Raw genomic sequence first — 14,776 nt, 5'->3', positions numbered from 1 at the left:
ACCCAGATGAACAACATGATTCAGGTACTTTATATGTTAGAGAACGTTTCTCATTATAAATGGGCAGCTCCAATGCCAGTTCTCAAGCTGTATCTTTTATTTAGTTCTTCGAATGTATAGAAACAGTAACTTGTGCAATAGTTAAAGCAATGAAAATTATTCTTACTAAAAAACAAAGTAGTCCTCACCAAGGACCTAAAACATCTAGGTCAAGCCACTCCTCCGGTTAAGCAGTGTGCTCTGGTCTTGGGGATTCATTGCTTGATAAGAAGATAGTTCTAAGGCAAAAGTAGCTGAGCCTGATGTTAGCGTTCGAAGCACTGTTGAATAACCCTAGTCAAAATAATGTAAGTCATTTATCCCATCAAGTTTAAGCCTCACATCTCTCTTCCTCCTGGTATCTTTTTTTTTTTTTTTTTTTGAGACAGAGTCTCACTATGTCGCCCTTGGTAGAGTGCCATGGTGTCACAACTCAGCAACCTCAAATTCTTGGGCTTAAGTGATTTTCCTGCCTCAGCCTCCCAGGTAGCTGGGACTACAGGTGCCCACCACAATGCCCAGCTATTTTTTTTGTTGTAGTTGTCACTGTCATTTAGCTGGCTTGGGCTGAGTTCAAACCTGGTTCCCTCAGAGTATGTGGCTGGCGCCGTAACCACTGTGCCGAGCCCACTTAATCATTTTTTTCAGGAGAAAATGGTTTAAAAAAAAAATATTGTGGAATACAGAAAACAGTAATGCAGGTATGCCACAGATGTATTCTGTGGTCCTGGCATTTGGTAAGATGACTGCCCTTCATACTAATCTGGTATCCAGGGGCCTGCCCATCCTAGAGCAGAAGAGGATGCTAGGGGAGACTAAAATGGCAAAAGACAAATGCTTGGAAGGAAAAAATGGTCATTTACTTTGTTGCCACATTTTGATAAGACACACCTCAGCCTTTTGTGGTCCTAGGATTAGAAGTAACCTCCTGGGCGGCACCTGTGGCTCAAGGAGTAGGGCGCCGGTCCCATATGCCGGAGGTGGTGGGTTCAAACCCAGCCCCGGCCAAAAAAAAAAAAAAGAAGTAAACTCCTGAAATGCTGTAATTCCTGGATTTCGTCAATAATTTAAATCCAAAGTCCTCACTGTTCCTGATGATTGAAACTTAACATGTATTTCCTAAATAAAAACTGGATGCTTCTTTCAGGTTATCGTCTATCTTCACTTAGAATATATATACCCTGAATTTGAAAAGTACGTTTCAGTCACAAAATACTTACCATCATTTCTGCTAAGGGAACAAATCCAATAACAACTCTGTTGTCCTGGCGAGTCTGGATTTCCTTAATACTTCCTCTTCTTTGTGCAAGGTCTGCCAGGACAGGGCTGAGATAATCTCTAGTTACTGTAACCTCGATTTTCATCAGAGGCTCTAAAACTTGCTTATCAGCTTTCTTCAGAGCCTAAAGAAATTAAAGAATGTCAACCCTTCTTTCATAAATAAGAACATAAAAACTGTGGGTACTCTTAAGCCTAGGACTCTAGCTTGCTTTAACTGTATGAAGATAATGTTTTCTAGAAGTCAAGAGTTTTCATTATTTGCTTATAGACGCATGACAAGTGTGTCCAGATCTCTTGTATGCTTCAAGGGAGCCCAGGCTTTATTATGCACAGCACCTGGGAATGTGTGGCCAGAGTCAAAGAAAACTGTCCCCCCCTTCAAAGATTCACTTCTTCATACTTAAACCTCATGTTTCTGTTCCTGATGTCTATAGTTACAGTCCATGCCACGTGCCAAAGAGAACAATAAAACAGGGAAATAAAGGAAAGACCTTTAATAAAAACTTAATGTAATAAGGTAGTTGAAACTCATTACTTAAAGTAAACCCTTTCTTGCATAACTTTTAATCTTAAGATTTCAAAGGCCAAGAACATAAAATGAAAACTGAAAATGTCTTTTGGAATAAAATAATAGAGTGGGGAAAGGTAAAATTAAGAGGAAAGCTCCTACAACTAAGAAAAAAATTACATTCTGTGAAACTAAATAGGACAAATTGTGCTCACGGAACTATTATTAGTCCTCTTTTCACAATCTTATCCTTGGTAATAATACCTAGTCGCAGAATTCACACCTCTGTGGCTTCCTCAAAAACTTCCAATTCTGTGCAGCCCAGAGTCCGAGTGCTCCAGACTTGCACTCCCTTGGTCTGCTGTGGGCAGCTGTTGGAGTACCCGACAGCTCTCCAGTATGCCCCAAACCGAGCTTCTCTCTTTTCCCAACACTCTGCTCTTCCTGCCCTGCTGGTGGCCTCGCCAGACTTGGTGCATGTAGACATGCATCTTGGACTTCCTTTCCCCAGGCGAGCTGGGGAGTTTGTCCATTTCCTGTCCTAGACTATCTGTTCCTCACACTAATCCCATCTGTACTCCCTCTTTAAAAACTTTTATTCTCCACTGTTCTCAGAACAAGTTCAAACTCTTTCATGTAGTTTTTAAAGGTTTCTCTATAGTCTGACCCCGTTTATTATTCCAACACTATTTTCCACTAGTCTGCCTCTACCTGAAACTACAGCTTAAGGGACTCTATCTGTCTGCAAGGTCCCCCACCATGCCCAAATCCTCCAAAATCATCAAGTTCAAATATTAATTTCTAAGAATCCTCCCCAATTTCCCACTTAACAGCTTTTATGGTACACACAGCCTGTTTTATCTAACATCTTGACTATTTGGCTATAGTTTAGTCCCTCAGTAAATCACATGTTCCTTCATGTAGGAAAAAATATGACCATCCTTTTTATGCCCTCAGTGCCCAGTGAAATGTAAGCACAACATGGATGACTCAGTATATGAAGCACCATTAACTTCTCATAAGCAGAGAGAAGAAGCTTCACCAGTAGATGAAGCTTAACAAGGACAGGAGTAAGTACTTCCATCAGGAGTATTTTAAAGTAATGAATTATAACTAAAGACTAAATGTAAACTCCCATAAAGCTAATTCTAGTTCTCTAGTATAGTCTTACTTTAAAAAAGGTTAATCAACTCAGAAATACTTGATCTTATTTTTAGAAGGCATATTACATTTTGAAAGACAGGCCAATATGTTGGGGCTTGGAGTTAATTTGGAAACGTTAGGTTATTTTTTGGATTACCATTACTTGAATGTTAAAATCAATTTCAGGAGAAACTTTAAATATTACCTGAATTTACATGGATAGAGGTAGAGCATATTCTTCTTAGTAAAGTATCTCAGTACTTTTATGAAACCAATTTATAATCACTCAAGCTTTCATATGAAAGATAAATCACTACTATAGGATGTAGGAGGGAAGAGGAGGAGGGTAAGCGGTGGGACCACACCTGTGGAGCATATTGCAAGGGTACATGTCAGATCTACTAAGTATAGAATATAAATGTCTTAATAATTAAATGAGGTGAAACCCTATATTAACTAATTTGATCTAAGCATTCCAAATTATATATAAAATCAGCACATATGGGCGGCGCCTGTGGCTCAGTGAGTAGGGCACCGGCCCCATATGCCGAGGGTGGTGGGTTCAAACCCACCCCGGCCAAACTGCAACAACAACAACAACAAAAAAAAAATCAGCACATTGTACCCCATAAATGCATTAATGTATACATGATCTATGTGTATATGACTTAATTTAAAAAAAAGCGAAAAATAAAAATTACTTGAAGGTGAATGTCTCAACAACATAATCATAACTACTTTGCAGGTGAAATTTCTAACTACACTCTTAAGTGAACAATATTTAAATAATTTTACTTTCAAAACAGGTTTATTTTAAAATCAAAAAGCTTTTTAAGAAATATGAATTTAAACTCAAGAGTTATAAAATTGGGCCTTAAGTCAGGGGCTTACAGTATTTAAATTAACTTATAATTATGAATTCAAATAAAACTACAGAAAATTAAGTCTCAAACATAGTGCAAGTATTAGAAAATGTTTATAAAGGCAAGTGTTATAATGTAAAATCACTCACCTACAACACTAGGGTAATTCGATACTGAGAAGAAGGCATGGAATCAGCATTCAGCACACCACACTCCTGGAGTCAATCCAGCTCTGCTAGGTTACTGAGTCAGGAAGAGGGCCCAGGACACTCAAGGACATCCCCCAGATAACCACACCACACCCACAGTGCTTCATGCTTTGAGAAGGCAAAATCCTTACCCCGAATTTGTTACTCATTGGGACTTACCTGGTTTCAATAGTCCTTGACTAAGGCAATCTTATTTGAATAAACATGAAATCCAAAATTGGAACCAATATTAGATTTTCAATGATTACCATCCATCTTGAGCCAGGTTAAGCTCAGATATGTCCTCTACTCAAACCTACCCAGCTTGCCTCTAATGGCTATGTGTCTGGGATGGGGAAACAAATGACAATAAACTTGCCGCCTTGCTTAAATATGAGGATATTTCAATAGTAATCAATAATACACAGTAATTTCTAAGATCCTTTTTCAAATGAAAACCTGGTGATTAAGAAACCAAAGACTGTCTATGGTAAGAACTTTTATTGACCACTAGGCTCAGGAGGCAAAGACAAAAGGCAAACCTCTGTAGGCACAGCTCTCTGCAGATCTGTGGCGGTATACTCAATAGTTACTATAAAGCAATAAGGATTAGGATAATTCTGTACCTTTTGTATACATCTTGAGACACAGGCAGAAATCATAGTTTTGGAGGTACCAGGATGAATTATCAGGGAATGTAAAGAAATTGCCACATCTTGTACTGGGGATCCAAGCAATGGTCCTACACGGGGAAAAAATTTTATCATACTATGACTTAGTATGTAGTGAACAGTAACTGACAAGTACAAAGAAATGGAGAGAAAACACTTGCATATCTTTTTATGAAGAAGATTGAAACAAAATGTAATATAAGGAGTGATTAAATAATTAAGTACATGGCTAATGTTTACTCTTAGAGTATCTTACCCTGGAGGCACACACTGTGAATTCCGTTTTCAATGGCCTCTTGGGAGACCCTACAAAGGTCTTCACTAACACTCTGAGCATACTCAATCACTGGCGTAGCAGATGATGTTTCAGCTGGCCTTGCTTCTACTTCAACGGTCACAAGATGCCGTTTGTCTCCTAAAGTTCTATCTAAGGTATCTGTAAACAAACAAATTGAATATGATACCTCAGAGATTTGTTCTGGAAAGGTAATCGGTAAAATTATAATAAACAAACTCAAGGTCTGACAGAAGATAAAGACAATATTAATAATGTCACTAAATACAGCACAAAAAATCAGAGTGAACAGCCCTACCAACAAGTCAGCTGCTTCCACATTTACCAAGGTAAAAACCTGCTCTGTATCACTTATTTCCTAATGTTAGCATGTGTCGAGGCACATGACATGAAGATAAGAGTCTGGCAATTAAGTTGGAGAACTTGCCACCATGCACTCACATTGGCACAGTAAGCATACAGTGGTGTATCAGTGTCTCACAGTCGTGTTTGTGTAGATGTGTGGCAACATCTTGCTGAATGGCATTCATTTTTTTTGTGTTTTTCTTTTTGTGAGACAGTCTCACTCTGTCACCCTGGGTAGAGTGCCGTGGCATCAACATAGCTCACAGCAACTTCAAACTCTTGGGCTCAAGCAATCCTCTTGCCTCGGCCTCCCAAGTAACTGAGACTACAGGTGTCTAGGACCATGCTAACTTTATATTTTTACTAGCGACAGTAGGCTCTGGCTGGTCTAGAAATCCTGAGCTCAGGCAATCCTCGGCCTCCTAGAGTGCTAGGATTACAGACGTGGGGTGTCACACCCCACTCTACTGCTTCCTTTTTGACCTCTGGCAATTCCTATAACATCCCAATCAGCTCAAAGTTTATAAAACTTAATTTATATTTTTCTAGCATTTTCAGTTTTTCTAGATATACAGTCCAGAAATGGAACTCCGCATGTCATTTGCTCCTATATTCTGCTTACTTTCTTCAAGGTTTTTCAAGTTTTAGTGAAACATAACCATTTCAACTTTTTGACAAACTATTAAAAGGCTTAAAAGTTTTGGTTATTCTAAACATCAATTTTATAATATTTTATAAATTTGTCTAGATTTTCTCCTTGGGAGTAAGTACCAGTAACTGTTGGGTTCTTTTGCTTAAGGGAACCAATTACTATATCATATGCAGAAAAACTGAGTTGTTTCATCTGGGAATGGAAATATAAAAACTACTTTCATTTATATCAGCATAGGATCATCATAATTCTCAACTAGTGTAACTGATTTTTCTACTTTTACTTTACAGAGTAAAAACAACACATCAACTTTAGATTCTTACACTTGTTCTGATAATAAGGATTGGGAGGACCCATCTACTTCAATGGCTTATTCTATTCCATAACCACAGCAAATCACATTTGCTTGATGAGTGGCTCATCAAGGACACAGTATGGGTGGTCCTGAAACAGGGCCTTCTGTACTCAAAACAAAAATACTTTCAAAACAAACACTAGAAGACACTAGTAACTACTGAACGCTGCTCTAAGCAATTAGAGAGAAAGAGAATGAGATAGAGACAAAGAGAAATACAAAAACAGCAAGTCCTAAACGTTTTACTTTTTACCTGTGGCACGAACTGAGTTTAGGATGGTCTCTCGGTATGCTATCTGCAGAGGACCTAGGTAGGTCTCCAGTCCATATTCCCTCTTGATTCGATCATGAATAATTTCAATATGTAACTCCCCCATACCACATAGGATAGTCTGGTTACAAGAGGAAGAAAAGAAAACAAAAATTAAGGAAAAATTACATTTATTCCAAAACACTATATACTGATATTAATATATACTTAAGATACTTTTCATTATTTATAAACAGTTTCTTTTGCAATTTTTGGAGGAAGGCCTCCAACATCAAAACACTATTTTTTACTTTTCTGACTGGAATAATAAATTAATTGAAAGAAATTATGTGGCTATTCTCTCCTTCCATAATAACTGAATTATCTGCTGGGCAAGTGGCGTCTAGCTAGGACTATACTTCCCAATCATATAGCTGATTTCCCGCAATGCAAGATGAGTGTAATTGACACTGACAGCTTCTGGGGTGTGCTTGTAACAAAAATGTGGCCAACTGCCTGACACATTGTGGCTAAGTGCTACAGCTTATAAGAGAGGGAAAACCTTTTCTCAACCAAATGGACATTTTCCAATTATCTTGAGTACCTTATAGCTTTGGAAGCAGTCAAAACCCTCTAGACTAGCCTGAAAGTTCATAGGAGAAAAACTGACTTTCATGTTTTTTGAACCAATATTATTTTGGGTCCTTGTTAAACAGCCAAATCTGCTAAAAACCAATAGAGTCATGTGTATTTCTTAGTATTAACAATAGGTATCCCTAAAGAAGATCTCTGTATGAGAAAGAACATAACCCAAGGTGCCTATATTTGATCCACCTATTCATATGCCACCTGTGAAACCAAGAGTTAACTTTACCCAAAGAGATTTGGCCTTTGCTGTTGGCAACTGGGAGGTGATTTCTAGGCCCCTGGAATGTCCTGCTTGATATTATAAAAGTATCTTTGTTTGCCTGGTAGCTTTGTCTAATAATGTGATTTATGATGTGAGCTTGAAACATGACATTATTAGCTCTGAGAAACAGGAGACTAAAGGTCTAAGCCTGAACCTATGGGAGGGGCTGAAGACTAAAGTTCAACCACACAGACAGTATATAATAACCCCAACGAAAACTCTGGACACCAAAGGCTTGGGTAAACTTCCATAGTTAGCAATACTCTTTGCCAGGAGACTGATATGTCCCTAAGGATAAAGGAAGCTTTGCAAATGTTTACAACCCTCCCAGACTTTGTCCTATGCATCTCTTCTGTTGGCCTTTTGCTGTAATAAAACTGTAATTATAATTTTAAAAACAAATAATCACTTGGATAGCTAAGGATAGTTATACTTTAAAGTTGAGAAGCAATCTGAGAAAAAAGAAGGTTGTAGAATAATATAAACAAAATGACTTGTTAACATGTATCTGTACATATGTATTTGGAAAAAACGTGTTGTGCTGTGTAACACAGTACAGCAGAACAAATGTTTAGGGGGAAAACCATGAAAGGCTATTCAAGTTTTTACAGTGATTCCTGTGCAGAATGGGATGGACGGAAAAGGGGTCTTTAATTCTTTACTTTGTATGCTTGTGCATCGTTTGCTATTAAAAAGAAAATGTAGTGCCATTCTTAAAATAAAAATTACTTAAACTAAAATTTTCTGTTTTAATTACTATTATTGTATCCTTCAGGATCAACTAAACTAAATTACTACTTCAAGTGGCTGGCATTTTAGAAAAATAAAATACTCCCTATTTCCAGATTAACTAAGTCATTTTATCCTTTTTAAACTCAAATTTATAATCTTTTTAAGAAACTATTTCTAGGTGGCACCCATAGCTCAGTGGGCAGGGCGCCGACCACATACTCTGAGGCCGGCAGGTTCAAACCCAGCCCCAGCCAGCTTAAACAATAATGACAACTACAACCAAAAAATATAACCGGGCATTGTGGGAGGCACCTGTAGTCCCATCTGCTTGGGAGGCTGAGACAAAAGAATTACTTAAGCCCAGGAGTTTGAGGTTGCGGTGAGCTATGATGCCACGGCATTTGGCCCCAGGGCAACAGCTTGAGACTCACAAAAAAAAAAAAAAAAACTATTTCTGAAATCTCATATAAGCTTTACCCCCCTCTCCTAAAAAAGAGGATGCAGAATGTAATTTAATCTTTTCTTGAATCAAGAACGTTTGCTCTTTTTTTTTAACATTATACAGCACAATTCTGCACCTAGCCTCAAATGATTCCCCTGCTCCAGTTTCTAGAAATGCTGGGATTCCAGACATGAGCCAGGGCTGGCCAGCACCTATTTAAGAACTCTGTAATCTATCACTTCTCTCCTGTTAAGTTGGTGCAAAAGGGACTGCAGTTTTGAACCATAAATTTTAAGTCATTATAAGTAGGCTCAAATACATCTTCATTAATGAAAATAGGAACCATTATTATCAACACATTGTTGCCATTGAGCAATAAGTTTGTTTCTTCTTGTAGCATAAAAATCAGTGCTTCTAGATTCAAGGAACTCTTGGGAAGCATTTTCTGCATCCTGCTAATCATACACGTGTTTTCCCTGCATAAAATTGTTGAGATGCTTGAAGAAGTGGTTGTCAGCTGGCAAGAAGTCAGGTAAATATGGTGGATGAGGCAAAACTTCATAGCCCAATTCATTCAAGTTTTGAAGTGTTGATTGTACAACATGCGGTCAGGCACTGTCATGGAGAACTGGGCCCTTTCTTTTTTTTTTTTTTTTGTGGTTTTTTTTTTGGCCGGGGCTGGGTTTGAACCTGCCATCTCCGGCATATGGGACCGGCACCCTACTCACTGAGCCACAGACGCCGCCCATGAACTGGGCCCTTTCTGTTGACCAGTGCCAGCTGCAGGCATTGCGGTCTTCAGTGCATCTCATAGATTTGCTGAGCAGACTTCTCAGATGTGATGGTTTTGCTGGGATTCAGAAAGGTGTCACAGATCAGACCACGGGCAGACCACCAAACAATGATCATGAACTTTTTTTGGTGGCAGTTTGGCTTTGGGAAGTTGTTCAGAGGCTCCTCTTGGTCCAGCCACTGAGCAAGTCCCTGCAGGTTGCTATATAAAATCCACCTTTCATTGTACATCTCAATCCGTTTGAGAAATGGCTCACTGTTGCATAGAGTAAGAGAAGACGAAACTTAAAAATGACATCTGCTGGCCACATACACTGGAGCTGGCGGGTTGGAATCCAGCCCCGGCCTGCCAAACAACAATGACAACTACAACCAAAAAGTAGCAGAGCGTTGTGGCGGGCACCTGTAGTCCCAGCTACTTGGAAGGCTGAGGCAAGAGAATCGCTTAAGCCCAAGAGTTTGAGGTTGCTGTGGGCTGTGACGCCACGTACTCTACTGGGGGTGACATGGCGAGACTCATCTCAAAAAAAAAAAAAAAAAGACACCTGCTCCAATTTCTGGTCAGCTCACGAGAGACCCACTTATGAAGCTGCTTCTACCTTTGCAATTTGCTTCAAATGCTGAACAGTAGAATGGTCAATGCTGAGTTTTTCAGCAACTTCTCATGTAGTTGTCAGAGGATCAGCTCTGATGACTACTCTCACTTGGTCATTGTCAACTTCCAATGGCCACCCCTATATTCCTCACCTTCACCAACTGGTCTCCTTTGCACAACTTCCTAAACCACCACTGCACAGTCTGTTCATCAGCAGTTCCTGGGCCAAATATGTTGTTGATGTTGCGAGTTGTCCCTGCTGCTTTACGACCCATTTTGAACTTGAATAAGAAAAATCTCTTGAATTTGTTTTTTGTCTTATATCATTTTATAGTCCAAAATAAATATAAGAAAAACAGCAATAAGTCATTAGCAAAAAGAAAAAAGTAAGAAATGTACACTAAACTTAATTAAGAATGCATTCTAGTATCAAATGGCAAATTTCAACAATGCAAAAACTACAATTACTTTTGTACCAATCTATTATTTTCGGTGGGCTACTGTCATTAAAAGCTCTTTCCTCTAGTAATTCTTCTATAAGTGTTAGCCTAGGAGGCTCAGGGCTTTGTCTTGGGGTTGAAACTTAATTTCAGAATTTCATGAAAAGCTATCTTCAGGAAGATGAAAATGTTAGGAAGTAATATATACACAAAGTGTAATTATATTAGGGAAGTAAGAAGAATTTGTTTATTGAGCTTGACAGTCAACATAAAAGCCAGAAGTTTATGTTATGAGAAAATAAAAAAAAAAAAAAAACCTTCTTCTTTCAGGGCAAAGACAAATCAATGTTTTAGATGCAGGCACATGTGTAGACACAAACACACAAATGCCATTATAGAATTCTGGGATTAAATAATATACTTACTTGTCCAGAGTCAGGATCTACCTTCACTTTCAAACTGGGATCTTCACGCTGAAGGCATTTCAATGCATAATCCAAATCTATGGGATAAATAACTGTTACCTTTATTTCCATTTTTAAAATAACTTACTATATGCTGTAGTGGGGAAAACAGATGAACAAGCAAACAAATTCTGAGAAAGGAAATTTCAAGCAGCTACCAGTGCTGTAGAGAATAAAACAAGGTGATGTAACAGCGACGGGAATCTGCCTGAGACTGGGTGATTTGGAAAGGCCTCTCCAGGATGATTTTCCTGCAGCCTTGGGCCACTTGTAGCCTTCTGGATCCTTTAGTGCAGCCTTCTGACTGAATCCAAATTTTACAGAACAAATCCTTTTTTTTTTTTTTTTTTTATTGTTGGGGATTCATTGAGGGTACAATAAGCCAGGTTACACTGATTGCAATTGTTAGGTAAAGTCCCTCTTGCAATCATGTCTTGCCCCCATAAAACAAATCCTTTTAATAACAGTATTTGTTCTGACTCAGAGCCTGTAGCTCAGTGACTAGGGCGCCGGCCACATACACCAAAGCTGGTGGATTCGAGCCCAGCCCGGGCCTGCTAAAATAACAACGGCAACGGCAACCAAAAAATAACCAGGCATTGTGGAGGGCACCTGTAGTCCCAGCTACTAGGGAGGCTGAGGCAAGAGAATATCTTAAGCCCAAGAGTTTGAGGTTGCTGTGAGCTGTGATACCATAGCACTCTACCAAGGGTGACATAGTGAAACTCGGTCTCAAAAAAAAAAAAGTATTTGTTCTGTGAAGTTTGGACTTAGTCACGGGCCTGCACTTGAGGATCCAGAGGGCCACATGTGGCCTGGAGGCTGCAGGCTCTCCACCCCTGATTTAGGTAAAAACAAATGAAAAAAAGAACCTATGAGCAAAATCCTGAATGAAAAGAATTACAGATAGAGACAATGGCTGTATAAGGAACATTTTTCATTAACATTGGGAAAAACAGCAAGAATGCCAGTAGCAAGAGATTGGTAGGCAAAAGGAAGATTAGCAATGGATGAGCAGGAATCCCGTCATGCAAGGTCTTACAGGCCATGGAGAGAAGTCTGGGTTTGTACTGGGAAGGTAATGAAGTGTTTTAAGAGGGGCAGTAACGTCATCAGATTATGTTTTGCAAAGATCAGTCTAGGAGCTAACAAAAAATGTCTTCAGAAACACTGGCAAAATGACATCGTGAATAAAGAAATACTACTACAGGGTGTCCCAAAAGCCACCCCTAAAGTCTGTGGTATGATCATGGTAAGATGAATTATCACAACCCATTTGTGACTTACAAGGTGCTCATGAATCCACTGCTTGCTCTTTTCTTCAGCTATACTTTTATATTTATGAAACTTCTATCACCTTTCTTTTATAAAGGGGGGAGAGCATCCTTATCAGTTAACTGATGGTATTAAAGTATCACTTTACTTTTAGGTGGCATATTTAATATATAAATATGTGAGTCATGAAAGTTTTGAAATACACAAAAATCAAGAAATGTAAAATCCACACAAAGAGAAACAAATGAAGCCCTCCCAGCAACACCGATAAGCTAAGCAAGGTGAAACTCGCACAGATGAATTAGAAAGCACACTATTGACTATGTTTCTTGAAAGTGAAATAATGGACCTTAACCCTACTTCTTTTGTAATAATCCATGTACATTCTTATTTCCTCTATGGCAGTAATAAGTCACAAATTCATGTTCTCAGGATTTCTAGACCTGCACTGTCCAAATGGTAACCAACAGCCATCTGTAGCTATCATTGATATGAAGTGACAGATGCTATGAATGTAAAACACGTGCCAGGTTTCAAAGAAGTATTATTTAAAAAAAGAATGTAAATACCTGAATACATTTTTATAATGATTACATGTTAAATTACATATGTGGATCACATTCTAATTCTATTGGACAAATACTATTCTAAATCCTTGAATCCTACTTTGAGATCCAAGAATCAGCACTGGAGCCTGGTAGAAATGAAGAATCTTGGGTGCCAGACTGACTGTGTCCCAGTTTACACGTCATTAAGAATCTCAAGAGATGTGTATATCTGCACATTCAAGGTTAAGAGGCAATTATTTTAGATAATACTTTTAAGCATGTAGAGATACTCAGAGTAATAATGCATATGCCACTATGTTGCTTTTGTAATAAAAAGATATTTTTACTACAAAATAAACAAATTCATCAAAAAATATTTATACTCTACACTTCAAGGAGTTTACTGTGGTGAAAACCCCCTAAGGGTGTCAACTTCTATTAAGAGGCCTTTGGGATAAATACAACAGAAGCACAGAAAAAGCAACATGTGATTTGCACCGAGAAGTCTAAGAGGGAGCTCTGGGCAGTCTCTCCTCTCAGGAGCTCTAAGCTAATGTCTCTTTTTTTTTTTTTTTGTAGAGACAGAGTTTCACTTTATTGCCCTCGGTAGAGTGCCGTGGCGTCACACAGCTCACAGCAACCTCCAACTCCTGGGCTTAGGCGATTCTCCTGCCTCAGCCTCCCTAGTAGCTGGGACTACAGGCACCTGCCACAACGCCCGGCTATAAGCTAATGTCTCTTAATGACATTAAGTTTGGACACTAAACATTTTCTCCTTAAAAGAGTTACAAGTCTGAGTATTGAGATATAAAACTGGCTGGTGCAATGTAACTGCAATCCTGAAATTCGAATTTAGGTGTTCACACTACATCTGAAATAGGAAATGACTTTCAAATTTATTTATTTTTTGAGACACAGTCTCTCTCTGTCACCCTGGGGAAAGCTCAGGTGATGCATCTGCCTTGGCTTCCCAGAGTGCTGGGATTACAGGCCTGAGCCACCACTCTAGCTTTTTTTTTTTTTTCTCTTTTTTGGAGACACAGTCTTGTTCTGTCACCCTGGTTAGAGTGTAGTAGTGTCATCATAGCTCACAGCAACCTCAAATTCCAAGGCTCAAACGATCCTCTTGCCTCAGACTCCCAAGTAGCTGGGATTACAGGTGTGCACCACTACACCCAACTACTTTTTCTATTTTTAGTAGAGAAGGGGTCTTGCTCTTGCTCAGGCTGGTCTCAAACTCCTGAGGCTCAAACAATCCACCTGCCTCAACTTCCAGAGTACTAGGATTACAGGCATGAACCACAATGCCTGGCATCAAATATATTTCAAAAATTCATGGGCTACTTTGTTTGGGCAGCCCTTAAGTGCCTGGTCACTCATGAAATTACTATCTTGGTGAACTTTGATGTAAATGGGCAGCTAGATGCATCATTACCTGATCTTTCTCCATTAGAGTCAAGACTATACCTAACTCACACATATAATGCTTACACTTTGGGAGGCCAAGGCAGCAGATTCACTTGAGGTCAGGAGTTTGACACTATCCTAAGCAAGGGTTGAGACTCCCATTTCTACTAAAAATAGAAAAACTAGCTGGGTGTGATGGCACTACACCTATATTCCCAGCTACTCAGGAGGCTAAGGCAGGAGGATCACTCGAGCCCAGGCATTTAAGGTTGCATTAAACTATAATGACACCACTGTACTCTAACCAGGGTGACAGAACAAAACTTTGTGTCCAAAAAAAAAAAGGCTGGAGTAGTGGCTCAGGTCTGTAATCCCAGCACTCTGGGAAGCCAATGTGAGTGTATCACCTGAGCTTAGGAGTTCAAGACCAGCCTGAGCAAGAATAAGACTCCTTTTCTACTAAAATTAGAAGAAAATGGGCCAGGCCTTGTGGCCGGCACCTGTAGTCCCCGCTACTTGGGAGGCTGAGGCAAGAGGATTGTTCAAGCCCAGGACTTTGAGATTGCTGTGAGCTATGACTT

General features: G+C 39.2%; 1 protein-coding gene across 7 annotated transcripts in view; it reads right to left on the bottom strand.

The window, feature by feature from the left end:
* The window catches only part of GFM2 (GTP dependent ribosome recycling factor mitochondrial 2), a 63,519-nt gene that overhangs the window by 2,369 nt on the left and 46,374 nt on the right, over positions 1-14,776 (bottom strand). For 2 of the 7 annotated variants that reach the window (XM_053588686.1, XM_053588710.1), the window contains exons 16-21: positions 10,927-11,003; positions 6,594-6,732; positions 4,950-5,129; positions 4,649-4,764; positions 1,260-1,442; positions 167-333 (exon numbers count right to left, since the gene is read on the bottom strand). In XM_053588686.1, the coding sequence (XP_053444661.1) occupies positions 205-333; positions 1,260-1,442; positions 4,649-4,764; positions 4,950-5,129; positions 6,594-6,732; positions 10,927-11,003 (824 nt within the window). In that variant the 3' untranslated portion in view covers positions 167-204. Of the gene's footprint in view, positions 1-58; positions 334-1,259; positions 1,443-4,648; positions 4,765-4,949; positions 5,130-6,593; positions 6,733-10,926; positions 11,004-14,776 lie in introns of those variants that run through there. The other 5 variants (XM_053588702.1, XM_053588694.1, XM_053588678.1 and 2 more) reach the window with 3 other exon arrangements.

This window comes from Nycticebus coucang, chromosome 1 (assembly GCF_027406575.1).
Source record: "Nycticebus coucang isolate mNycCou1 chromosome 1, mNycCou1.pri, whole genome shotgun sequence".
In the NCBI taxonomy this organism is placed as follows: Eukaryota; Metazoa; Chordata; class Mammalia; order Primates; family Lorisidae; genus Nycticebus; species Nycticebus coucang.
Note: the sequence above shows the minus strand (reverse complement) of the source record. Positions and strands in the feature narration are given on the sequence as shown.